Raw genomic sequence first — 27,755 nt, forward strand, 5'->3', positions numbered from 1 at the left:
TTCCCTGCGCTACAGTGCATTTCTTATAAATTGCACATACTGTACTTAACCGCTTCAGCCCCGGAAGAATTTACCCCCTTCCTGACCAGAGCACTTTTTGCGATTCGGCACTGCGTCGCTTTAACTGACAATTGCGCGGTCGTGCGACGTGGCTCCCAAACAAAATCGACGTCCTTCTTTTCCCACAAATAGAGCTTTCTTTTGGTAGTATTTGATCACCTCTGCGGTTTTTATTTTTTGCGCTATAAACAAAAAAATAGTGACAATTTTGAAAAAAACGCATTATTTTTTACTTTTTGCTATAATAAATATCCCCAAAAAATTAAAAAAAAAATTTTTTTTCCTCAGTTTAGGTCGATACGTATTCTTCTACATATTTTTGGTAAAAAAAAATTGCAATAAGCAATTATTGATTGGGTTGCGCAAAAGTTATAGCGTTTACAAAATAGGGGATAGTTTTATGGCATTTTTATTAATAATTTCTTTTTTACTAGTTATGGTGGCGATCAGCGATTTTTATTGTGACTGCGACATTATGGCGGACACATTGGACATTTTTGACACATTTTTGGGACCATTGGCATTTATACAGCAATCAGTATAAAAATGCACTGATTACTGTGTAAATGACACTGGCAGTGAAGGGGTTAACCACTAGGAGGCGGGGAGGGGTTAAGTCAGTACTAGGGAGTGATTTCTAACTGTAGGGGGGATGGGCTAGCTGTGGCACGTCACTGATCTCTGCTCCCGATGACAGGGAGCTGTGATCAGTGACACTGTCACTAGGCAGAATGGGGAGATGCTTGTTTACATCAGCATCTCCCCTTTCGTCCTCTCTGTGAGGCGATCGCGGGTATCCCCATGGCGATCGAGTCCACGGGACCCGCGACCCGACTCACGGAGCTCCCGGCTGGAGTGCGTGCGTGCCGCCGCCGGCGCGCACGCAATTGAACGCCGGGGAATTCATATGGGACTTACAGGTACGCCCATTTGCCCAGCCGCGCCATTCTGCCGACGTACATCGGCGTGCGCCGGTTGGGAAGTGGTTAAGCAGTTATTAGAGTCATGGATAGAAGTAGTAATGCACAGAAATAAAACAATCACAAAAGGAAAAAAAATGACTAAAGAGTATGTTAAAAAACCGGCATCTTCTCCCCAGGCTCCTTCTGGGAACCAATCCTCAGCCATCTTGATTTGCTGGCGTGGAATGACGTCACCGCAGTGCCACTGGCACCATGCCGGAGATGTAATCAGAGCTGAGCCTGTTTATAGTCTGCAGAAGACTGCAAACAGGCAGGCACATTTATTTTATTGCACAGGAGACTTTGCATGTCTCCTCTGCAATAAAGAGTAATATTTTTTTTTCAGTTCTGCTATAAATGTAACGGCTGCATTGATTTTCTTTTTTAGGCTTTTTTTTATTTTATTTTTACTTTTCAATCCAGCCAGTGACACACTTCCTATCTTAGACCCCTTTCACACTGGGGCGTTTTTCAGGCACTTTTCAGGCGCTTTAGCGTTAAAAAAAGCGCCTGTAAAGCGCCTGAAAGAAGCTTCATCTGCAATCCCAATGTGAAAGCCCGAGTGCTTCCACACTGGGGCGCTGCACTGGCAGGGTGTCAAAAAAAGTCCTGAAAGCAGCTTCTTTGCAGCGCTTTTGTGTTTTTGCCACCGGGCTGAGTGTGCCAATGGACCGAGCCCTTTCACACTGCCAGCGCCCGAAAAACGCCTGAAAAACAACCCAGTATGAAAGGAGTCTTAAGCAGCGCTTTACCAGCGTTTTTTGGGCGCTGGCAGTGTGAAAGGGCTCGGACTTTCACATTGGGATTGCAGATGAGGCTTCTTTCAGGCGCTTTTTTTTAACGCTAAAACACCTGACAAACGCCCCAGTGTGAAAGGGGTCTTAGGCCCCTTTCACACTGGGGCGGTAGGGGGCGTCGGCGGTAAAACAGCGCTATTTTTAGTGCTGTTTTACCGCGGTATTCGGCCGCTAGCGGTGCGGCTTTAACCTCCCGCTGGCGGCCGAAAAAGGGTTAAAACCCCTCGTATAGCGCGGCTATAGCCGCGGTATTACCGCGGTATAGCCGCGCTGTCCCATTGATTTCAATGGGCAGGAGCGGTGAAGGAGCGGTGAATACACCGCTCCTTCACCGCTCCAAAGATGCGGCTTGCAGGAGATTTTTTCTTCTCCTGCCAGCGCACCGCTTCAGTGTGGAAGCCCTCGGGCTTTCACACTGAACAAACAGCGGAGGCTGTTTCGGGTTGGTTTGCAGGCGCTATTTTTAGCGCAATAACGCCTGCAAACCACCCCAGTGTGAAAGGGGCCTTAAGCTGGATACATACTATACAATATTCTTGTACAATTTTCCTTTTAGATTTACTAAAACCATGTAATACAAGGTCAAACCTAAACACTTTCAAATTGTATGCAATCAGGCAGAAGATACAATCAAAGGGGTGAACAGCGCTGATCAGCAGACATAAATAGGACCCTCAGAGGCAAAGTAAATTTTTTTTTTTTATATTGTTAAAAAATAATAAAATGTTCACCAAGGCATACAGCAGTCAATAGATGGTCATGCAGAGACTTGGATTAAAAAACAGACAGTACCTGGAGGCTGGAGCCGCATGGATGACACAGGCAGGCCCTTGCACTACATAGTTGAAGGTAAATCTAAAGGAAAATGAATAGGAAAATTGTATAATGTGTAGCCAGCTTTAGGGTGCCTCCACTGCACTGGAGGAGCAATGGAGACACCTTTGAACAGCAGCATTGTCAGACTGGGGAGAGGGTTGGATGCACTAGCAGGTTTAGATGGATTTGCCTAACAAATTAATGCTGAACTCCAGCTAACACTTTTTAAAGCAGAGGTACACCCACCGCTGCAAAAATTAAAAACCAGCAGTTACACATAATGCAGCTGCTGGCTTTTAACTACATGCCAACCGCCGCACGCCGATTTACGTCGGCAGAATGGCACGGGCAGGCAAAAGGGCATACCCGAAATCCACTGCTCCCTGTCATGTTGTAGTGAGCCCACCCCCCACACAGTTAGAACACACTGAGGGAACACACATAACCCCTTGATCGCCCCCTAGTGTTTAACCCCTTCCCTGCCAGTGACATTTATACAGTAATCAGTGGCTATTTTTAGCTCTGATCGCTGTATAAATGTCAACGGTCCCAAAATAGTGTCAAAAGTGTCCGATCTGTCCACCGCAATGTCGCAGTCATGATAAAAATCGCAGATCGCCGGCAATACTAGTAGAAATAAAAAATTAATAATAAAAATTTAAGAAAGCTATCCCTTATTTTGTAGATGGTATAACTTTTGCACAAACCAATCAATATACACTTATTGCGATTTTTTTTTTTATACCAAAAATATGTAAAAGAATACATATCGGCCTAAACTGTGGAAGAAATTAGTTTTTTTATATATTTTTTGGGGGATATTTATTATAGCAAAAAGTAAAAAACATTGCTTTTTTTTTCAAAATTGTCGCTCTTTTTTTGTTTATAGCGCAAAAAATAAAAACTGCAGAGGTGATCAAATACCACCCAAAGAAAGCTCTATTTGTGGGAAAAAAAAAGGATTTCAATTTTGTTTGGCTACAACGTTGCACGACCGCGCAATTGTCAGCTAAAATGACGCAATGCCGAATCGCAAAAAATGCTCTGGTCTGGAAGGGGGTAAATCCTTCTGGGGCTGAAGTGGTTAATAATAGGTAATTTACCTGTTCTGGAGTCTAGCGATGTCGGCACCGCAGCTGATGTTTCCATCGTGCTGCCGCCGCCATTGCGGGTAAGGGAATCTGGCAGTGTAGCCTTATGGCTTCACGCCAGGAATCCTACTGCGCATGTGCGAGGCTCCGCTCCTCTCTCCTACTGGCTTGGCAACAGGAAGTGGGAACAAGAAACAGATATCCTGCCCCCCCCCGAAAGGTGCAAAATGTGGCACCGGAGGGGGAGGAGGAAACAAATGAGCTTTTGGGTGGAACTCTGCTTTAAGCAGTTACATCAGCAGCTTTTTCTTTTTGTGATAAAGGTTTTACAAAAATGAATCAAAGACGATCATTGTAAGCACCCCTACCAGTGTTAATTTTTTTGTCTCAACCGTTTAACTGGCACTTTTGCTGGAAACTTCATCAGGTGAAAGTAAAGGAAAAAAGCCTAGAAAAAGGAAACTAATGCAGCCACTACATCTAAGAACTGTTAACATGCATTACAATTATTTTTTGTTTTAGAATTTAATACTGCATTAACAAGTTCTATAGATCTATAGTACAAAGGACTACATCTACGACATACAGCTACAACGGCTCGCGCAGGGGAGCTAACCTGCCGCAGTAAAACTGCGGCGGCTGGTCGGGAAGGGGTTAAAGTATACATGAACCCTTACCTTGTAAAATAACCCATTCCATTTAAAATAGAAATGGATTGCAAAATGTCACATTATAAATGATCACATGTTCTCTGTTCTCAGCTGCATAAGGAGCTTATATAGCTGGGGGTGGAGAAATAGCAATACACTGATCGTCCCAGTGAATGGCTGTGCAGGGGGACATGTCAGCACAAGTCTGACCATCGGAGGACAGGCAGGCTGTTCTCCCAGCACAGCCAGAAAACTGACCACGCTCTCATGGCTAGTGTGCTCAGTCTGAAATAGGAAAAGCAGAGGGACTGGCAAAATCACCGGGAATTTTCACACAAAGAAAAGCAATACAAAGAGAACAGGATACTTTTTAAACACAAGTACATGGTAGAACAGATGCATATCAGGAATATGAAATGTTAGAGTAGCAAACACTTTCATTTTCCTAGCAGCTAGAATCATTTTTGCCACATCTTCGAAGACTATTTTCATCCCCTTTGTACTAGTGAAAGCTACATTTTCTTGGATAATGGTGAATAAAAAGTTGTCTGCTATGTTGACTGACTGAATGGGTACCTTTGGCAGAGTCTGGGACTGCAAAATATGATATTTATCTGGAACTTCGAGGGATTCCATTTACCCTACCCTGCCTCTACCCTACTTTAAGTTCTACATTGTTTGGTTTCTTTGCCTTTGTATTTTTTTCACCCTTTACATTCTCGTGATCTATGACAAACGCAGTATATTGTATCTTTGCTTTTTCCATGGTTGTTTTTCCTTTGAAGCCACTTCACTCTTGATTTCCTGCGCTTAAGATATGCATCAGTGGAAAGATATACAATGAGCTGTACCGTATTGCACCTGTATGAGCAACTAACTTGATAAAGCTATTATTGGAAAATATAACCACTACAGGAATTTTATATAAAACGTCGATTGCTCTAACTTATATTTGTAAAGCTTATAAAACATTACCGAGATCAAAAAATAATTATCAGCTGCATCCCTTACTGGGGCCTCTCCAGCCACACTTCTGTCCCCCCATCACAAATGTCAACCTGGACATTGCAGGTACCAATAAATAGAATGTAGCACATATTATAACAATAAACAGTGAAAAATTGCATCTAGCCCAGTGTTTCTCAACCTTTTTTTTTAGTCAAGACACCCTTCAAAATTATGGACAGTCTCAATGCACCTCTATTCTAATAGTTTTGCATAATGCGGCAGCATCGACACACGTAGGACACCCAACATTAGATGTGATTCATTCTTACAAAGCAAATACACCTTTGCATACTGGTACCGACTAGTATTCCAGTGTTTCTCCTCTCCCTTAGTTTCTTTCACTCAGCTAATGTGACCCCAGTGTTGCCGGGGAGGGGCAAACAAGGATGCTGTGTAGGCGATCAACACCCTTCTTATTAACACTGATGACATCAAGTTGTTAGGACACCGGTGGCTGGAAAGTTGTAATGGTGCACAATAAAAACCTGTGGCTTTTGGCCAAAAAAGCTGGTACTAGAAAAATCTTTGACGCACAGTGGAAAATATGGACTGTTTGTTTTAAGGTAGACTGACAAATTATCTCTTTGGAATAATATATTTCTGATAACATTGTTTCCTCAAAAAAATTCCCTCCGTTACTCAATTAGTGGTCGAATACTATCCATCTCCTTGTTTTCTTTTACATTTTTTATTTGTATTCTGTTCTATTATTATTTTTATTATTTTACTATTATAATACTGTTGTTATTATGGAACCTACCATGTTATTCATGTGGGTTGACCCATGACTGCTTGCTCCTTGCACATCTGTCCTATATATGGATAACTCTGTCAACCTATGAGGAAGTTTAGTCCTTCTCTTTGTACCTTCTCTACTGTTTTGTACTATGAAAAGATTCTGCAATAAAAAAAACAATAAAAAAACAAAAAACCTGTGGCTTTGTGTAACTAAAAGGCAGGCTTGGTTCACCTGCTGACTTTTTTTTTTTGGCATTTTGCCAAGGCACACCCGAAGAAACCTCAAGGCACCCCAGGGTCGAAAAAGGCTGATCTAGCCATTGCATTTCTCAAATCTCAAATACATTTTATAAAATGTACAATTATGGCTGAACAGCATTTTTTAATATATACATTTTTTTTTTTTTACAGGCTCAACTTAGTTTGCTGTGCCGATCATAGTGTCAGGGTTGCTTTAAGAGAACCTGTATGGGCAATGCTCAGGTTCACTCTAATTGGCAATACACAGTAATCTCACCAGTGGAAACAGATGCAATAGGAGAAAGCATTACTGATTTAATAGGTCAGAAGGCTTACATTTTGAGGCTGACAAGTGGTGTACACTACATATGCAGTATTTTCACATATGCATTATGCCAGCTCCCTCCATAACCGAGATCAAAAGATTACATGTCTTACAAATAACATCAGCTCACTCTGCAGTAGCTATAAATATCAATGTGGGGTCTCTACTGGCATACAAAATATATACGCACAGATATACCTACTACTGTGATCATGTAAATATATAACTTTTAAATAACATTATAGGAGCTCCAGATCTAGATGTAAAAGTTTTTATACTATTCCAACTGGTTCTATGCTCATTGCCTCCCGTGTCCGCCCAGGGTGGGACACCCGCTCCAGGGTGTCTCAATAGCCGTCTTGCACCCTCTTTGGGTCTCCATTGGTGAGTCACACTGCTGTCTATCATTCTCCATCAACCCAGCTTTATCTGATAGCTTGGTTTTAGCCAAACTGTCTAATTTGCTTATTTTCTGTGTAACTATGAGACTGTATTTGTTTATTTTAGATGCTCTGGGTAATACCTCCTGAAGAAGCGACATTCGTCGCAAAACTTGTTGAGGAACCATCTCTACCCACATCACTTTGTTCCCACCCACCAGATGTGTTTTAGAGCACATACCTGTTAACTTGTCATTTCTTACAACAATTCTGTTATATGTTCTGTTGTAACTGTATTTTTATATATTTTCTTTAATAAATGTATACTTTTTAATATAACTTTATTTGTTTCCAATCACTGGGTACCGAGATAGTCCTCTCATCATTACTGGAGTTACTGGGCAATAATATTTGGAGTAGCTCTAGTTAACCGTTCCTCTTCTCAAATTCTATTAGGATGATGGTACCCATCCCCACCCGATGCTTATATACCAAGTGAGGCACCACAAAATTTAAATACCTGTTTACAAAGTGAAATGCCATATTTCAAGAACAGCTAATTTTAAATGTTATAAGTTATCTTAAGCTAAGGTGTGGCTTTTAGGCATGTGAGTTATTTTATTATTAGGCAGTCAAGCTTGCTGAAGGAAGATGCCTACCTTCAGGGTAAGATCTTTATTTCAAGTGTTGATACTGAAGCACCACCACATACCAATACCTTCACACTGCGTCTCAAAAATCACAAATATTATTAAAACTTACTAAAGGGGATTCCCCCGGTTCTGAGCAAGTTAGATCGCAAAGAAAATGATGTTGACTAAAGCAATGTCATGGAACCAGCACTGGTGCAGTGTCTCTGCAGGAGCTCGTCTTGACAAGGGTGTGTAGTTGTGTGGCATTTGTCACTATTTCCAGGGCTGCTGGAGTACTTATGTTCTTAACATTCAAAGCATATTAGACGTCACCTGCATTGTCATTCTGCAGAAATCAATAAAGGCTTAAAGTGATATTAAAGGTTTGGCTTTTAAAAAGAAAAAAAAATAAACAAACATATTATACTTACCTGCTCTGTGCAGTGGTTTTGCACAGAGCAGCCCAGATTCTCAACTTCTCGGGTCCTCGAGGCACTCTGCGCCTTTTCCCCCTTGACCAGAGCCCCCAATAGCAAGCAGCTATGGGGGCACTGGTTCATGCTTGCTCCTGAGCCCTGCTCTATGCATCCATTAAACACATAGAGCCGTGACTCGGCCCTGTCCCACTCTTTCCTCACTGGCTCACTGGCTGTGACTGACAATGAGGAGAGGGAGTCCCAGGACACTCATGCACCTTGCTGGATCAAGAGGGTTCTCAGGTGCGTAATATAGGGGCTGTGGGGGGAGCAGCACGTGGAGGGTTCTTTACCTTCATGTATAGAATGCATGAAGGTAAAAAATATTCCACCTCTACAACCACTTTAAAGCCCAAGTTTAGTTAAAAAATAAAGAAACATTATGAGGGACATTCCTTACCTTCAGTGGAGTGGGATGTGTTCCTTGTTCTGCTGTGTCCTGGTTTTGCAAAAAACTTCTTCCTCTGATATCCCCCACCCCCACCACCATAAACTTCTGGTGCAGCAGGAGTTAATAGAACTAAGGGAGTTGTCACAGTCACTCATCAGAGTTCCCAACTATGCCTACCCTTTCTGCCCAGCTCCTCCATTCATAAAAGCTAAATTGCCTTCTGGCAGATCAAGGGTTATTGTGCATTCTTGCAGGACCTTTAAAGGGATGAGATATAGGGAATTGTAAAAACAAATAGAACCTTGAGTATCTGAAGCCCTTGAAGGAGCCCAGCTCTTATATTGTTTGTAATTCATTTCCTGTGTCCAGTTTATACATCAAAACGAGGTACATGCTTCACTATGAAGGGGCCTTCTGTGATTAACAATAGCTTTGTTCCATGTTCCACTGCCAGTAATACATATTGTTAGATAGGTAGGAGATTAAAGGAGCACTATGGTACTAAATAGCTTTTGAAAGCATTTGAGGCATGAATAATAGTAGATTTCATAGTTACTTCGTACTGACAATATTTTATTACTTTGATTAAAATTTTGAAAAATTTTCATTATTTTGAGCAAGTTTCCTGTGCGTGCATCCTGTCGATGAGGGTTTGATAAGAATGCAATTATAACAAGGTCTTTGTTTTTAAAGCCAAACTACGGCATTTGTAAGTTAAATAAACATAAAGCTAGAGTTCAGTACTATTCAAATCATTGGGCCATAGTTGAATGTAGATGTAATTAGCCTTTTGATATTTATTTCTTGTTCTAAATGTTCTAAAACGATAGGACAGGAATGGAAGGGAGGAAGCAGAGACATAGGGGGTTATTTACGAAAGGCAAATCCACTTTGCACTACATGTGCACTTGGAAGTGCAGTCACGGTAGATCTGAGGGGGACATGCAAGGAAAATAAAAAACAGCATTTTAGCTTGCACATGATTGGATGATAAAATCAGCAGAGCTTCCCCTCATTTCAGATCTACCCCTCAGATTTACAGTGACTGCACCTCCAAGTGCACTTGTAGTGCAAAGTGGATTTGCCTTTCATAAATAACACCCATAGACAGCAATACAACACTTCTCTTACATTGAGGAGGGCTACAAAACTCTATCAGGTTGTTTTTTTCTTTTTAGTTTTGTGTTTTGTTTTTTTACAGGGGAGATTTTGCCCTCACTTTCTATATTGGTGACACCCAGTGTGTCAGGGTGTGACATGATTTTACTAGGAAAGAAAAAAAGGGGACATCTCCCCAACAGGAACAAGACACTGTAAAGCTTGGCAGATATACTAAACCTTCTACACTGTAAAACCTAAAAAAACTTTTTTGCCTCTCTCACCATTAGGAGGACTTCCTTGGTTTATCCCCGGGGAGGACTTGGCCTTTATTAAATCTTGGGGGCTCAAGAAACCCGATGCTTTTGCTTTATGACAGGTACCAACTTAAAGTACCTGGTATAACTCCTTAGGGAATGCGGTAAATTCCCCAGGGATATTTGGCAACATATCCAGCTCACTAATATCTTTAGGACACTACGTGGAGGCTTGAGACCTTGCGACTCCTTAACCAGATTCAAATCTATGTGTCTGGACAAGGATGACGCCTCCCACTTGCTCTCCAAACTTTACAAGCTTTTTTTGGATAAGCATTCCAATACAACCCCTTACTATATTAGGGAATGGGAGCGGAAATTGGGCAGAGGTCACCATAGAGAAGATTACCACACTAGCCCATACCATCAGACTGCTGATGATCCTTTATTCATCCTATTCCACGACACTGTGCAGTCGGTGGGGACCTATAAACGATCCCTGATGCCTCACCTCCTCAATGCTGGTAAATGTCTCATCCCCATTCATTGGAAGTCCCCATCGGCTCCCTCAGTTAAGAAGTGGTTGCTGAAAAAGCAAGACATCATGGAGGCAGAGGAGTGGAGGCATCAGTGTACCAACGCCTATCCTAAATTCTATAAAATGTTGGGCCTTATGGATAGATTTTCAATCCTCTGACTTGTATAAACAATTAATGTTATGATATTGATAATTTATACAGTTTTGTTGGCCTCCTAAGCTCTTCTTGAGGCTGGCTGGCTGGAATTTACCCTGACAACATGTTTTTTTTTTTTTTTAATGTTTGACATATCTGTTGTTTTTTTATCTCTTCTCCCTCCCTGGTTTCTCCTTCCCTCTCCCCCCCCCCCCTCTCTCACCCACATTCCCCCTTCGGTGTTTGCATGGACTTCATCATGTGTTCCTTCATTTCTTTTGAGCTGTTCACCTCATGGTGCTCCTTTATGTTTTATGTATATTGTACGCCCTATGTGGAACATATGACTGGCTCATTATGGTTGTTCTCTGTACTGGTTGTGGGATTATGGGAGTTTGTACTGACACTTTATTTTTGCTTTATATTTGGAAATTAAAATAAAGATTTTTCAAATAAAATAAAACCTAAAAAACTTTTTGTAGTGGGGCAACCTCCTCACTCCTCCTCTCTGAAGAAGGGGCAAGGCTCTAAAACATGTCAGTTCAGTGTATGTACTGTCAATACCCAGGTTACAACTTTGGTTTCCTCTTTGTACAAGCTGTTGGGACGATCTGTAGCTTCCACAGTGTCCACCCTAGAATCCATCACTGTTCTCATCTCTGTTTTTGTTGGCTACCAAGTGATCATGTTTTAAGTAACTGTTGAAATGACCTGGCCTTCCATTGGATGGGTTTTCCTGGTTATAAGTCATGAAACAAATCACTTTATTGTAAGTGCATTTTTATCATTTTTTTTAATTGAAGTGTTTTAGCTGCACTATCAAGTGTGCTTATTGTTCTGTTTTATTTTGCATATGAATTCTGCTTTTAAAAGGTACAAAGAGCTTGCAAAGATAATCAGTATTTTAAAAAACTTGAGCCATGCCTTTCAACTTTTTAAAGGGGAAAGCATGACACCTTCCAGAACAGAGAAAACTCCATGAAAAAATGAATACACAGAGAACGAATGGCTAAACTCACAAGTGCTTTTTTTTATTCACCACTACTACTTTATATTGGTTTTCCAAAATAAAAAAAATCAATAATTTAGAGGTTAGATTAAATATTTAACAAAACAGGCCTATGCAGAGATATTAGAATTCAGAGGATATTCAGAGATATTTATCTAGCAAAGATTATTATTTCTTCATTCTGGTTCATTCATACAACGGGAATCCTCTTGGCAATTACAAGTGTGGTGTGTTACTGACACAAAATGATGAAATTATTACAGGTGTGTTACTCTGCACTAATAAAGACATGTACTTATTTTTTTATTTTTGCACATTTCCAATGATGGTATAGATAACAATTTAAAACCACAGCAGCTCGATGCATAAGGTGAGCCCTATTCTGCATCCATAAACGGCAAGAGAAAAATCAGAAGAAAAATTCCGTAACAAGGCACGATCGTTTAATTTTCGTATAGTGTGTACACAACTTTTGACATCCAGTTCAGACTTTCCAAATGAAAATTTCCACAGAGACAAACTCCAAAATGTTTCTCGTTCTTGCATAGATCGAACATTTTTTGTTTAATGTGTACTGTTTTCATACGATTTTTCACAAAAGAAAAATCAGATACGAAAGACTGCCCATGATCATAAACAATAAACAACAACAAAAAACACACTACTATGAATTGCTAAAGTGTGAATCAGCCCTTACATCTGTGACATTCTGTTTAGTATACAGCAAGTCAAAATGCAGTGGTGCAGAGTGGGAGAGCAATGAAAGCAGATCTAAACCTTAACTGGATGTCATTTAATTTGCTTAAAGCACTGTGTATCATAAACAACTGAATTTTTTTTAAATACCGTATTTATCGGCGTATAACACTCACCTCAATTTAAGAGGGAAGTTTCAGGAAAAAAAACTTAAAAAAATAAATAAACCACTTTCAAGCAAAATAATGGTCAGTGAGCAATGCAGCCTGTTTAGCCCATCTGCAGCTTCAGTGCAGCCTAATCTGTGCCCATCTGCAGTCTAATCAGTGCCCATCTGCAGCCTAATCAGTGCCCATCAGCAGCCTAATCAGTGCCCATCTGCAGCCTAATCAGTGCCCATCTGCAGTCTAATCAGTGCACATCTGCAGTCTAATCAGTGCCCATCTGCAGTCTAATCAGTGCCCATCTGCAGTCTAATCAGTGCCCATCTGCAGTCTAATCAGTGCCCATCTGCAGTCTAATCAGTGCCCATCTGCAGTCTAATCAGTGCCCATCTGCAGTCTAATCAGTGCACATCTGCAGTCTAATCAGTGCCCATCTGCAGTCTAATCAGTGCCCATCTGCAGTCTAATCAGTGCCCATCTGCAGTCTAATCAGTGCCCATCTGCAGTCTAATCAGTGCCCATCTGCAGTCTAATCAGTGCACATCTGCAGTCTAATCAGTGCCCATCTGCAGTCTAATCAGTGCCCATCTGCAGTCTAATCAGTGCACATCTGCAGTCTAATCAGTGCCCATCTGCAGTCTAATCAGTGCCCATATGCAGTCTAATCAGTGCACATCTGCAGTCTAATCAGTGCACATCTGCAGTCTAATCAGTGCCCATCTGCAGTCTAATCAGTGCCCACCTGCAGTCTAATAAGTGCACATCTGCAGCCTAATAAGTGCCCATCTGCAGTCTAATCAGTGCCCATCTGCAGTCTAATCAGTGCCCATCTGCAGTCTAATCAGTGCACATCTGCAGCCTAATCAGTGTCCATCTGCAGTCTAATCAGTGCCCACCTGCAGTCTAATAAGTGCACATCTGCAGCCTAATAAGTGCCCATCTGCAGTCTAATCAGTGTCCATCTGCAGTCTAATCAGTGCCCACCTGCAGTCTAATAAGTGCACATCTGCAGCCTAATAAGTGCCCATCTGCAGTCTAATCAGTGCCCATCTGCAGTCTAATCAGTGCCCACCTGCAGCTTGATCAGTGCCCATCTGCAACCGTGCTGAGGGGAAGGAGGGGACGAGCGCTGCCGAAATAGAGCCGAATCTTCTGTGTACTCGGCTCGGCGTCCCGCCCAGTCCCGCCCCTTGGCCCAGATCCTATGATGGACCTAACACCTGTCCAATGCTGGGACGTCAATGCTAGGAGATGTCCAGGGGGTGGGACTGAGCGTGACTGCGAGCCGAGTACACAGGAGATATTTCGGCAGCGCTCGTCCCCTCCTTCCCCTCGGTGGCAGCCTATATCGGCGTATAACACGCACATACAATTTTCCCCCTATTTTAAGGGGAAAAAAGTGCGTGTTATACGCCGATAAATACGGTAAATACCCTATTGACCTTTTTCATCTATTTTTTTTCTAAGTGCTGCTGATCTCCTCCAGTCCTTTTCAACCACTTTCTGTCTACATGGACTCGCCAGCCATTTCTGAATTGACTTCCCAATAGTAACAATAGCAGAACATGTCTGTATAATGTGTGCCAATAATACTGCCTGTAGCCTCCACTAGGGAAGCATGAGACAGGGTGCTATGGGGGGGAGCACAAAGGGGACACAGTTATCTTCCTATTAGAGAAAGTGCCTAAAAAAAGGACTCTTGCCAAGGTCACTGGTACTCTTTTAATGGAAACTGTACATTTATAAATATTAAAAACAACTTTTGACATTACATTAATATGTTAAAGCTTACATTAAATTATGGCTCCCACTGCTGCTGGAATCCCGAGAGAGCAGAGGCTCTTGCACACATTGCTGGATCTCGATGAGGCTCAGGTAAGTATTGGGGGGGCTGGGGGGCTGCTGCACATATAGAATGCATGAGGGTAAAAAACCTTGAGCCTTTAAAGCCACTATAAGCACCTGCTATGACTAATTTATTGTTTATGTACACATTCACAAGACTTTAAAGCAACATGCAATTGTGTCTCTTTGACTTACACTCACCGGGCACTTTATTAGGTATACCTTGCTAGTACAGGGTTGGACTCCCTTTTTGCCTTCAGAACTACCTTAATTCTTCGTGGTATAGATTCAACAAGGTGCTGGAAACATTCCTCAGTGATTTTGGTCCATATTGACATGACAGTATCACACAGTTGCTGCAGATTTGTCAGCTGCAGATCCATGATGAGAATCTCCCGTTCCACCACATCCCAAAGGTCCTCTATTGGATTGAGATCTGGTGACTGGAGTACAGTGAACTCATTGTTATGTTCAAGAAACCAGTTTGAGATGATTTGAGCTTTGTGCATTATCCTGCTGGAAGTAGCCATCAGAAGATGGGTACACTGTAGTCATAAAGGGATGGACATCGTCAGCAACAATACTCAGGTAGGCCGTGGCATTTAAACAATGCTCAGTTGGTACTAAGGGGCCCAAAGGGTGCCAAGAAGATAGCCCCCACACCATTACACCACCACCAGCCTGAACCCTTGATACAAGGCAGGATGTATTCATGTTGTTTGCGACAAATTCTGACCCTACCATCTGAATGTTGCAGCTGAAATGGAGACGCATTAGACCAGGCAACATTTTTCCAATCTTTTATTGTCCAATTTTGTTGAGCCTGTGCAAATTGTAGCCTCAGTTACCTGTTCTTAGTTGACAGGAGTGGCACCCGGTGTGGTCTTCTGCTGCTGTAGCCCATCTGCTTCCAGGTTTGATGTGTTGTGTGTTCAGACATGGTATTCTGCATACCTTGGTTGTAACGAGTGGTTATTTGAGTTACGTTTACCTTTCTATCATCTCAAGCCAGTCTGCCCATTTTCCTCTGACATCAACAAGGCATTTTCGTCCACACAACAGCCGCTCACTGGATATTTTCTCTTTTTTGGACCATTCTCTGTAAACCCTAGAGATGGTTGTGTGTGAAAATCCCAGTAGATCAGCAGTTTTGAAATACTCAGACCAGCCGTCTGGCGCCAACAACCATGCCACATTCAAAGTCTGTTAAATCCAATTTATTCCCCATTCTGATGCTCGGTTTGAACTTCAGCAAGTCTTCTAGGTGCCTAAATGCATTGAATTGCTGCCATGTGATTGGCTGATTAGCAATTTGTGTTACCAAGCAATTGAACAGGTGAACCTAATAAAGTGAGTGTATTTTTGAGTTGGTTATGGTTGGCTCATAAGTTGCAATGAGCTACTTCTAGCTTTGGGTTGCTTTTACATTCATGTTGGCTGGGACTGGAGGAAAAGCAAATGTACACAAGCCCTTAATAAAGTGTACTGCTAAGTGACGTGCAGTGTGCTCCTTTAAACATTCAATCATGTTAAGGACTTTTTGACATGATTGAAATGAAAACAGAGAAAACTAAGTGTTCATCACCTAACTTCACACTTTAGTAAACCAAGCCCAATGCTTAAATGTACATTGACATATAAAAGTCAGTTGCTGGATCAAAATAGAAGCAATCCAGCATGGCACATTTTGTATAAAATGGTTCATTGAGCAAGGACGATATGTTGTTTTTTTTTTAATTTTTTTTTTATATACGCTTTGTAAAAATATAAACAAAATATGACCCTGCGCTACACGATTGACAATATGAGAACAACTAAGTACTGTATACAAAAAGAGCCGCTCACACTAATGTGTGCTAACACTTCACAACCTAGAAATATAAAACAACAAAAATAGTAAACGCTCATATACATATGTGCAAGTGTCTAAATCCACACACAAAAAAAAATCTTCAGAAAAAAAAACGAAAAAAAAAAAACATGCATTTACCATACATGCGTTTGCAAACCAAAAACACCATATGTTATATCAAGAATGTATACACAAAACTCTTTTTCGTTATTGTGACATGACATTTAGGTATAGATCTTGTTTCTTCATGTAGACCAGTCCAGGAGGGACGCAACGTGCCAGGTGCGTGGAGTTATGTGATGACATCACCCTGGGAGGACCACAGGCACCATCTTGGATTCCCTTCTGAGCTGGTTTGATGTAAAAAAACTGTATATTTACGTCCTTTGCATCCTTTGATATTGTAAGTGCATTTCTACTTTTATAAATAAATATCATTTTTTGGTTTTACACTATGGAGATTTTATCTGGTTTGATGATATGCCAGGGACTGCCGCCATACCTCTGAAAGTGGTGGATGACAGAGATTTTTACTGTGGATATCTGCAGCCCTGGCATTACTTTTATTCTAGTGCGGTTTGATCTTCTGTTGTACAATAGTGGGGTCCATCATTTGAGGTGAGGGCACAACTATAACAACATGAGGTGAGGGCACAACTATAACAACATAACTGGTGGTGAGACAAGTGTATGGAGTTTAATTTAAAGGCACGGTGGAAATTTCTAGAACACAAAGCACCAAAAGACTGTCTCTGTGATCTATACATGAAGAAATTAGGTTTATACCTATATATCATATATTGTTTATATAGTTTTGTGCATACATTCTTGATCTAACATATGGTATTTTGGTTTGTAAACATGTGTTTTTAAATTTTTTTCTACTGATTTTTTTGTGTAAACATATCTGGATTTGACTATTACACATACATTATGTAAATGAGTGCTTCACTATTTTTGTTGTTTTATGCTTTGTTAAAAGCTTGGTGTACATTTTTTTCTGAGAATGTTTCTTGCAAAAGAAATGTTTGTAAATATTTTTTGTTTTTTTTTTTTTTTGTTTTTTAAAAGTTTATTGTGCAATTGTAATCTGCTATTTTGCGCAGGTCAGTTAGTTTTTTTTCAGTCCAGTGAAATAAAAAAAACTGGAATTAAAAAAGAGGAGAATAAAAATAAATAAATAAAAAGTGACAGTCCCTGGGTGCGGCCAAATGCAGCCTTTTGAAATATAACTGAGTATATGGCATCTCTCCATACTATTGGAGTCATACCTTGTAATTTTATGCTTAGAAATGTTTCTGAATAGCAGTAAAAGTATTTAAACCAAACAGGGTAAATGTCCCCAGAAGACAGATCATAATCTATTTCGATTGTATGGGGCAAATATACCTAGTTACCAGTACAGACCAATAGTTTGAACATACAGTTAGTGTGATTCAACAGCAATAAATGTCGCAACAAAGATGGAGTTTTTTTTACCTTAAAATGTGCAATGTAGGGCTGTAAATACGTGTGCTTGCCATTGCCATTGGTCTGAGGGCTTTCCTGCAAGCTGACATTCTTCAGTTCGATGCCAGCTGTTGTGTCCCACAGATATCCAGAGTATGTGTTTTTCTGCAACATCAAAACATACATTATTTGCCATAGAGAGAAAACCTAACACCTAAGACTTTACAGGAATAAAAAAAAGGAGTTGATAGTTAGCCCATGATAGACTTAAACCTTGGACTGAGAGAAATATGAATTGAAATTGATTATTTGTAAATCTGAAGAAATAAACTACCAATATTATAATAGTCTAAATCAGGGCAAAGTTAAGTCCTGTCCCCAACCCCTACCTATTGGCCAACCTTTAGATCTATTACTATAAAACATACATTTTCTTCTAAACTTGATCCTTACATGGTCCAAAATATTGTGTCTCCAGAGATAAACATCTGTGTCTCCAGAGGTAAAAGTGTGGTAAAAATAGAAATTCAGAGGTTCTTAGCCTGGGGTCCATGAACCCCTAGGTGGTCCATGGATGGGTTTCAGGGGGTCCATAAGGGTGAGATAAAAAATAACATTTATATTCACTATACAGCCCTTCCCCTTGCCTCAATCAATGGCTTCCCATTAAAGGAAAATGCACCTTGCCACTGCTTATTGTACTGACCACTAAGCTTCTCTTGATTTGTCGTTGGCCTATGTTTAGCATTTAAATTTGTATCATCGACAATACTTTACTATTCTTCAATTCTGGGGTCACACTACTGCGAATTGGATGCGGATTTCCCCGCATCCAATTTGCATGTCAGGAGACTGACTGGCTCTCAATGGAGCTGGTTCACACACCTCTGGACCGGTCCTGGTGCTATTTGCACAGGGGTCCTGTGCGTCTTCTGGTCTGTTACAGGCCCGAATTCAGGCAAAAATTTGGACTGTTATCGGACCTGAAAACGGTGAACAGGTACACACCGGACCCCTGCTGGGAGCCTCTCCGTACGGCAGTGTGAACTCAGCCTTACTCTACATTCTTAGTGCATTTGGCAATTTTTGCTTTTTCCATTCATTGAAGTTATACTCCCAGATATTAGGCCTATTAGTTTTTTTTTTTATTTCCCCATGATTATTGTTTGTGCTTAACTGTATGGATGTAATGGCTTGTGCTCCCCTTGAACCCTTCTGTCACTACTACAACAAATAGGCCTGATGTCCAGTGATCATTGCTTGAACAGTTTTTGTCAAATCCACTATTTTATACAGTATTTACCTGTTTATTTTATCCTCACTATACTCATGTATTTCATTATCTCGCATATCTGAGAGACTTTTATTCTCTTTATACTGTTAATCTTACTATTTGAAAAAATTAATAACAAAACTATTGAAATTTGTATCATCATTCTCTGCACAACCTCCATCTCATCTCCATAATATGAGTCGTTTTTTGGTTAAGATTGTCTACTTTTTTCCAGGGTGGATTTGATTTAAATCACTATTGAAAAGGCTTGGTTTAAATCAACTCGATTTAAATCATAATTTTTACAGAGCAACTGTCATCTCTGTCCCTCAGCGGCTCCTCATCTCACTCGCTGTTGACTCACTACAGTCCTATTCACTTTAATGGGACGGCTGGTGATGCAGCAGTGACACAACAAGGTGAGGGACATGGCAGCAGCAGGTGAGTGGATGCCCGCTAAGAGGCACTGCCATGATGTATCTGAAACGACAGGTGCTCTTTAAATGTAAGAACTCATTCTTGCTGGTAGTTAGAATCTTTAATATTTGCAAACAAAATGAAGGTTTCCTATTTAGAATAATAAGCTGTCAGGTTAGTAAAACAGCGATATCAGAACTGATTCAATCATACAGTTTGTAGTGTACATAGCTTTGCAAAACAATGGGATAAAGGAATATTCCTGAACTTTGTAACTGTGAAATTGTGTGAATGCATCAATGCAGTGCATGTTATCTTAGCTTGCAGAGCTTGGATTCATTGAATGAGTTTACCAAAAATGTAAATATTGCAGAATATACAGCCTCATGCTACATAAATGAACTTCATTTCATGCTGAATAAAACTAAATTATTATTTTTTTCTTAAATAGAAAACTCTCTTTAGATAGATTTTTACTCCAAAAGCATTTTATTAAAATAAATTTAATAAAAATCAAAAAAGTCAATTTAAATAAAAAAAAAAAATCTGATTTAAAAAAAAAAATAATTGATTTATATCCACCCTGCTTTATTCAAATGTTGTGTTATGTCATAATTCCAATAAAATGAAGTGCATGTGAATATTTCTGGGGAGGGGGTCAGAGCACCTGTTGTGTACTTGGCTGCTGATAGCAGTGTGTGGAGCAAAGGAATAGAAAAAAACTACTTGCCTGCTTTCATCAAAAGGGGTTTGTGACTCAAAACGGGTTAAAAACTAGCGATAATCCCATAGTATACATGCAAAAATAATGCATGTCCAAATATGCTCATCAGAACAAAGTATAAAAGAGAGCTCTCTAAAGCCATGAAAGAACTAGCTTTGCACAAACGGTTTATGACTCAGGGTCACTTTTTACGTGAACAGCACTAAATCTACTTACCTTTATCTAACTCTACTGATTACAGCATGACATCTCCATAAAACGAGTAAGAAGAAATAATAGAATGCCAATTACTCTATAAATCCAAACCCATAAAAGTCTACCAGGACACGGCCCCATGTCAACCCACAAGGTTGTCACTGTGCTATAAGGACAGTGGCATTGCTTTTCTACAATTCCCTTCTCTTAGCTACTGTTCCCAGCAGTTATCTCAAGTTAAAAATGACTTTGCGTTAAGTATTTTAGGACATGTATATGCGGATAATCACAAAGCACCTTGTAAACTATTAAAAGAAATGATGGCAGAGCCAAATGCTGAAACAATACACTTGCTTGATCAATATGATTCCATTAAACTGGTATTAATGACAGGCAAACTTCCTGCCATATCAGCAATCTCATCAACAATGCACAAATTGCATCTTGTCCCATAAATGATGGCTGCTGAAAATAGCATTACTAGGATTTGTCATCCTATGCAGGTTTTATTCCGTTCATTAGCAAGTAAAAGCTTTTTATGTTATCATTGTATTGGCTCTAATTCCTATGCTGCAGTGCTGATGAAGGTAGAAACTGGCCAGAATTAAAGAGAACCTGGCAGGAAACTGCTGTTACAGACTTGTTTTTTGAAGGTGCAAGGCCATCCCAATGCTTTACTGTAGAATGAGTCAATGACCCTGAACAAGCATGCGGCCACAGATTTTATGGAACACCTGACCTGCATGCCTTTTTCCAGGGTATTGACTTGCTAAGTAGGGATGCAAGGACAGGGATGAAAGGTACCTTTAGAACAAATGGACCATACCAATTCCCATATTTCTATCCCAACAGATTCCTTTTAGTATGATGTAATCACAGAAAGTACAGAAATCATGTTGGATTAAAGTTTACAGAACCTGAATGCTGAGCTTATATCTAACAGAAGTTATTAACAAAAACCATTTAGTGGTTACAGCAGTGTGGAAATGATGTAAAAACAGTGTTCTAGGAAGGGCCCAGCTGGTTTCTATGTCACAGGAATGGCGTTGTGCATGTCTACTCGTTTCCTGGCAGCCAACTGTCTCCCCAGCTCCTGAGTTTTATAAGGAATAGCTTAGAAAATTCTGTACTTGCTCAGCAAATGCTGCCACCCAAGCACCTGGTTTGACAGTGGGGAAGACGGTGCTCAAAGCTAGCCAGCCATCAGCATAGGGGGGAAACCAACCTCATACCCTAGTAGCTGGGGGACTGCTGTGATTAGTGATAAATTCAGGCAGTAAATACTGTATTTATTGGCGTATAACACTCACTTTTTCACCATGAAAATCGGGTGCAAATAGCGTGTGCATGTTATACACCAATACTTCAATTTTAGCTGCCTTGTAGGGGACAGGGAGGGGGATGGGACGAGCTCCATCAGATTATATACAGTGAGAATCTCCTGTTTACTTGGCGGCCTCTGTAATGGGAAGTCCCATCTCCTGGGCCGCCATTGGACCACTGTTCTGTCTATCATAGGAGATTCTCACTGTATGTAATCTGTTGGGGCTCCTCCCGCCCCCTCCCTGTCCCCTCTAGGCTGCAGATGGGCATCGATCAGGCTGCACTGATGGCAATGGGGAGGCTGCTGCATTGATGGCAATGGTGAGGCTGCTGCATTGATGGCCATTTTGAGGCTGCTGCATTGATGGCCATGGTGAGGCTGCTGCATTGATGGCCATGGTGAGGCTGCTGCATTGATGGCCATGGTGAGGCTGCTGCATTGATGGCCATGGTGAGGCTGCTGCATTGATGGCCATGGTGAGGCTGCTGCATTGATATGGACTGATGAGGCTGCATTGATGGCACTTGTGAGGCTGCAGATGGCCATTGATCAGGCTGGATTGTTGGGCAATGGTGAGGCTGCAGATGGGCACTGACCCTTATTTTGCTTCAAAGTTCCTTATTTAAAATTTAATTTTTTTCCCTGAAACTTCCCTCTTAAAATGAATGTGCGTGTTATACGCCAATAAATACGGTACTTTGGTGCTTAATAGTATAGAGACCCAGTGGAAAGGTACAATGCTTGGTAATATCTGGACTTGGCAGACCCATCTGCTGAAGTGCATATTTAAGACTGATAAGAAAACCTGGAATGTGTCACTTATTTTATGCCAGTTACTGTTGAGCCCCATTCACACTGAGAGCCAAGGTAAGACACATGTAGTTATTGCACAAGTATGCAATCCTTTTAGCAATGTTACCTTGATGGTGGAATTGACTTTATAATAGTATGGATACACTGAAAGGTCTGGGATGCCAACATATAATAAAGTAATATTATGGATCCCACAGAAGAAGAGTCTAGGGAGTGCATGAGATCCCATAACTTCATGGTCTGTTTAGACCATGGTCAACCAGAGCTATGCTGTTGCTGTGCATAATTTATAAAGGTGTCCATGCAGCGTTAGCAGTGCGAGGAGCAAAAGAATAGAAAAAACCTGTTTGCCTGAATCACCGGTATTCACCTGCATGCATGTACATTATATAACCTAGGTATAGAGTGTCTGCATAACTTACTTCAGAAGAATGGATTTTAATGTTAAGGGACAAAGGCCTAGGAGTATTAAAGCCGAACTCCAGGCAGACATGCCAGTGAATGTTATCTATTCATTAAATCCTTAAAACTTATTTTTAAATGCATCTACTGTAAGTAGCTGATTTTGACTTTACATCAGTCTCTTGTAATCTTAAATAAATTAGATTTCAAACAGGAGAGGGAGTTGCCACATTAGGGGCCAATCATGTGTGCTACATGCACATGCGCCAACACAGAATATGCCAACAAGGGGTGACCTAGCTGTACTGTTCACCCCGGCTCATTCACCGCATGGAGCTTGCTGCCAGTAAAAGTATAACTAAAGACCAAACATTTTTTCTTTCATTTTAGATACAGTGGAGAGGGATTAGCACACCCGTCGGGTCTTTATTGCTGTCTATGCCCCGATAAGGAGAGTCACCCTCTTTATTTGTCCTGTTCACCATTATCACTGAAAGTAAAAGAAAATCCCAAATTTGGGATTGTTACCAGAACAGGAATCCCCAGTACAGAGAAAATCTTCCTATGGGGACACTAGTTCTGACCCTGGTAAAAAAAACAGGAATTTCTTCACTTTGAATGGATTTCCTCTCACTTTTTGTTCTGGCTGTGGGACAGGAAAAAAAGGGAAATCTACCGAATTGGACACAGATGGCCAAAAAAAAAAAAAAAAAAGCTATACCTTCCCTTACTTCCCTATAAAACCTAGAAAAAAAAATGTTTTGCCTTAAGTGCTACTTTAACTTCAGCACACATGCACAGGAGTTACATCTTCAGTTGTAGCCCAGTTGCTAAGCCTTGAGATGCTGGACCTTGCAGAGACCAGAAGATGTCAGTGGTCATAATGGAGTGACGAGGAGCAGCAAAGATGTCACTTTGCTTGTGGGGGTGCCCCAGAGAGAGAGTGTGTTTTAATCAGTGGTGGCTGGTGCTCAAAATTTTTGGGGGGGCGCAAACAAACTGAGAAATTCTGAAAAAAAAACCCCATCAATTGCAGCCTCACCGTAACATCAATCACAGCCAATGTGTCCACCAATTGCCGCCATTGTACCATCAAACACAGCCACTGTGCCCATCAATTGCCGCCACTGTGCCATCAAATGCAGCCACTGTACCATCAAACGCAGCCACTGTACCATCAAACGCAGCCACTGTGCCATCAAACGCAGCCACTGTGCCATCAAACGCAGCCACTGTGCCATCAAACGCAGCCACTGTGCCATCAAACGCAGCCACTGTGCCATCAAACGTAGTCACTGTGCCATCAAACGTAGTCACTGTGCCCATCAATTTCCGCCACTGTGCCATCAAACGCAGCCACTGTGCCACCAAGCGCAGCCACTGTGCCATCAAACGCAGCCACTGTGCCCATCAATTTCCGCCACTGTGCCATCAAACGCAGCCACTGTGCCATCAAACGCAGCCACCGTGCCATGTCAAATGCTCCCACTGTGCAATCAAATGCTGCCACTGTGCCATATCAAATGCTCCCACTGTGCCATCAAATGCTCCCACTGTGCCCCATCAAATGCTCCCACTGTGCCATATCAAATGCTCCCACTGTGCCATATCAAATGCTGCCATTGTCCCCCCCCCCACCGTCTGCACTTACCCTGTCTCTGTGGGACAGCTCCTCGATGTCTTCTCCCGTCCCCTCTTCCCGTCCTCTGCTATGATTGGACACCTGATAGGCGTCCAATCACAGCACCTGTCAGTTCAGTCAATCAGGTAACGGGTAACAGATTCGAGCACCTGATTTGCGGAGAGGCGGTTTAGTGTTAGGAAAGCGAATATTCATTCACTTTTCTAACACAGCTGAGTGGCCTGCGAGCGCCCAGTATGGCGCTTGCGGGTCACCTTTTTTGATGCCTATTAGAGCCTATGGCTCTAATCAGGTGCTTCAAAAACACCCCCCCTACCCCGCCGCTGTAATTCAGCCCGAAAAGGGGCCTGGTGCCTGAATAGGGGGTGGCAGTGGCGGCCATAGATAGTGCTAGAGAGGGTGGCAGGAGAGAGGGGGCGGCGCCCGTGAGCCCTTATGGACGCACTGCCACTGGTTTTAATATGCAAGTGCGGTAAGAGTCCACCCACCCCACAAGTTGTAAAGCTCAGCTTTAAATCATAAATAGCATTGGGTATTAAATGTTTTGGAGATAGATACATCTTTATTCTGTATGAGGCTGGCAAACAAATACATCAGTAGAAAAGACAAAGACAAGTTTACAGCAGGTTGCTAAGTGGAAATTTGGTGTTTGTCTTTAAAGTTGAACTAAAGTTAAAATATGTCATTTAAAATCATGATGGGTGGGTATATCGTTCATGGGTAAACAAAAAAAAAACCTTAAGCTGGAGTTTTTTACAACTTTGAAAAGGACAGCAGGAAAACTGTGGTTCGCCAAAAAATTATGAGAATAGTATTGGCGAGATGACTGTCAAAACAGATTAGAGCAAACTCCCATGTAGAAACAGTGATCCAATGATAAAACTTGTCACTTTGACCAGCAATATAAATACAATGCAAATTCACATACCTCGTTAGGGCTTGATAATGGCTTTTCAGAAACAATGCACTTCCACGATCCTCTGACTCCTTTCCACTTTCGTATGTTAGGCAAAGATGGCTGGTTTAATTCTGTGCAGAACTGAAAAGACAAAGAAGTGGTTATACTTTCATTCAAGTTCGCTACTTTATTAGAATAAAAGAAAATATATTAAAGCTCAATTTCAGCCAAAATATTTTTTGGGGTTTTAGATTTTCTCAAGAAGACTCAGGAAGAATAAATAACTCTCTCAGTTTTACATTTCTGTACCCTACTGGGAAGATGTCACACCACTGTCTGTCTACAGTATATGGGCTTTAATTAGTGCAAAGTGTACATACCATTTGCATCCAAAGCCAACCCTTTATTTTTAGTTTTTGACATTTTTGGATATTTTGCTATCTGTGTCCTGTTGCAGAGGTAGGTTTTTACTTCCTATCCCAGAGAAACAATAGAAAATGAGATAAAGTCCCCTTTTAGACAGTTGTCACCAAAATATCCATCCCTATTGGAAGATTTTTTTCTCACCTCCTTTTCTGGGGCCAACTGTAAAATTGGACAATAGTCACCAGGAGAGGACTGATCTCTCTACAGGGAACAAAGACAGCAAAAAAAACGCAAACTTCTAAACAGTCTAGGCTTTAGATACCCTTTAAGGAAATGATGACCCACTTTTTTTTTTTCGTATGGATCTCCCAGTATCAGTAAAATTGTAATGAAAGAGGCATGGAGCAAGCTGATGTTGACTTCTTGTTCTAAAATTGCTAGTTGTCTTGCTGCCATGCTTCCATACTTTGAGCCACCAATTCAGGAGCAACATAAATATAAGGACTTTAGACTTTTTGCTGACTTTTCTGATCTGCAAACCCATTAAGCATTAAAAATATATACAGTGACTTACAATGTATTGAAGGCAGTGGGTCAGTATGATGGTCAAGCAACCAGCATTTTCAGTAGCATGCCAGGAAAGTAACCCCTGTGTTTCCTTTACGTCCAATTTAGGAGTTGTGAAAAATATTCTGTTATCACAATACAGTATGTTGCACAAATATAACCATCTCAAAACATGTATTATTATATATGGACACCAAATTGAATGCATAATGAAACACATCTAAGGGCCCAGTCACATGGGCAGAAAACACGATGCGATTAGATGCATATTTTTTGCATGAAAGAAAGATCTGCGTAAAATATGCGCCCAAAGTACTTGCGTTATTGCACGTAGGTAAAATCTGCAGATATGTGTGCATTAAATCTGCAATTGTGTCCTACTTTGTGGGCGACCAAACACAGCGCACATTTTTGTACGTAGATGCAGCTGTGTCTATGGGCTCATTAATTACTATAGTGCTGTTTTTAGATGCGTACAAAACTATCTGCTGTATGCATCTAAATGCAACCTTTTTTTCTGCTTGTGTGAATGGGCCCTATTTTTTTTTTAAATGATGTAGGCTACTATGATCAGACTCCTGCAATGTCAACTTACACTGAGTAAAATGTGTTTGGAAAGCATACAAGATGAGACAAAAATTGAAGCATCTTTACAGAAACAAAATTTGCAGTATTTTTGCAAAACCCAGTCTCAGCACCTAAAATTATCTAATAATTTAAATTAGAAGTCACTTTGAATCATTTTTTTCCTCTGCATGTAGATGTTGCTCTATGACTGTTTTCTCTGCTTTTGGGAAACTGAAACTTTTTCCAAAGTTACAAATAAAAAGTGACCTAAAAAGGGACCCTGTGCTGTAGCTAATACCAAACCTTCTAAAAGAAGAGGGAATGTGCTTACGTCTTCAGTAGCCCTTGCCTTTAAAAGGCAGATGCTTTACTGCTCCCTGGCCTCAAAGTGTATGAACTACCAGCTCTCCTGCCACACGCTGTGGTTTCTCCCACCGGCTTGTACAAGTTTGGGGAAGCATTGTGTGTGGTGGGGGAAACCAGTATCCAACTAGTAGAGTACTTGCAGCAGCCGGAGAGAAGCCAAGTGGCACAAACACTGGCTCGTGGAAAGAGTATGTTCTCTCTTCTTTTAACTGGTAGAGTCTTAGCTATAAGTAACACTGTGCTGGCATGGTCACTAAGCATCTTTGTGGCTATAAAAAAAAAAAAAAAAAAAAGCAAAAGCGCTGTAAAAAGACTATTAATACTTATTAATGCCTATAACCCCCAGTGTATGCTGTGGTTCCAGCTGCTGACCCCTCTGTACTAGAGACATAGAAACGACACAGGGTCAGCTGATGGAACCACCATCACCGTGTTTTGCCCCATGTAAGCTCCAAGTCACAGCTGAGGACGCTCTCCCTGTCCCCATGGGGTTTATTTACTAAAGATGGATAGTGCAAAATCAGGCTAACTTCTGCATAGAAACCAATCAGCTTCCAGGTTTTATTGCCAAAGCCTAATTGAACAAGCTGA

At 41.1% G+C, this 27,755-nt stretch overlaps 1 protein-coding gene across 2 annotated transcripts in view; it reads right to left on the reverse strand.

Annotated features, from left to right (window-relative positions):
* Positions 1-27,755, reverse strand: part of EEPD1 (endonuclease/exonuclease/phosphatase family domain containing 1) — a 176,547-nt gene that overhangs the window by 13,353 nt on the left and 135,439 nt on the right. Inside the window, exons 3-5 of one of the 2 annotated variants that reach the window (XM_073630517.1) lie at positions 25,329-25,439; positions 17,641-17,775; positions 2,612-2,674 (exon numbers count right to left, since the gene is read on the reverse strand). In XM_073630517.1, the coding sequence (XP_073486618.1) occupies positions 2,612-2,674; positions 17,641-17,775; positions 25,329-25,439 (309 nt within the window). The remainder of the gene's footprint in view (positions 1-2,611; positions 2,675-17,640; positions 17,776-25,328; positions 25,440-27,755) is intronic. The other variant, XM_073630518.1, reaches the window with a different exon arrangement.

Source organism: Aquarana catesbeiana, linkage group LG05 (genome assembly GCF_042186555.1).
Source record: "Aquarana catesbeiana isolate 2022-GZ linkage group LG05, ASM4218655v1, whole genome shotgun sequence".
NCBI lineage: Eukaryota > Metazoa > Chordata > Amphibia > Anura > Ranidae > Aquarana > Aquarana catesbeiana.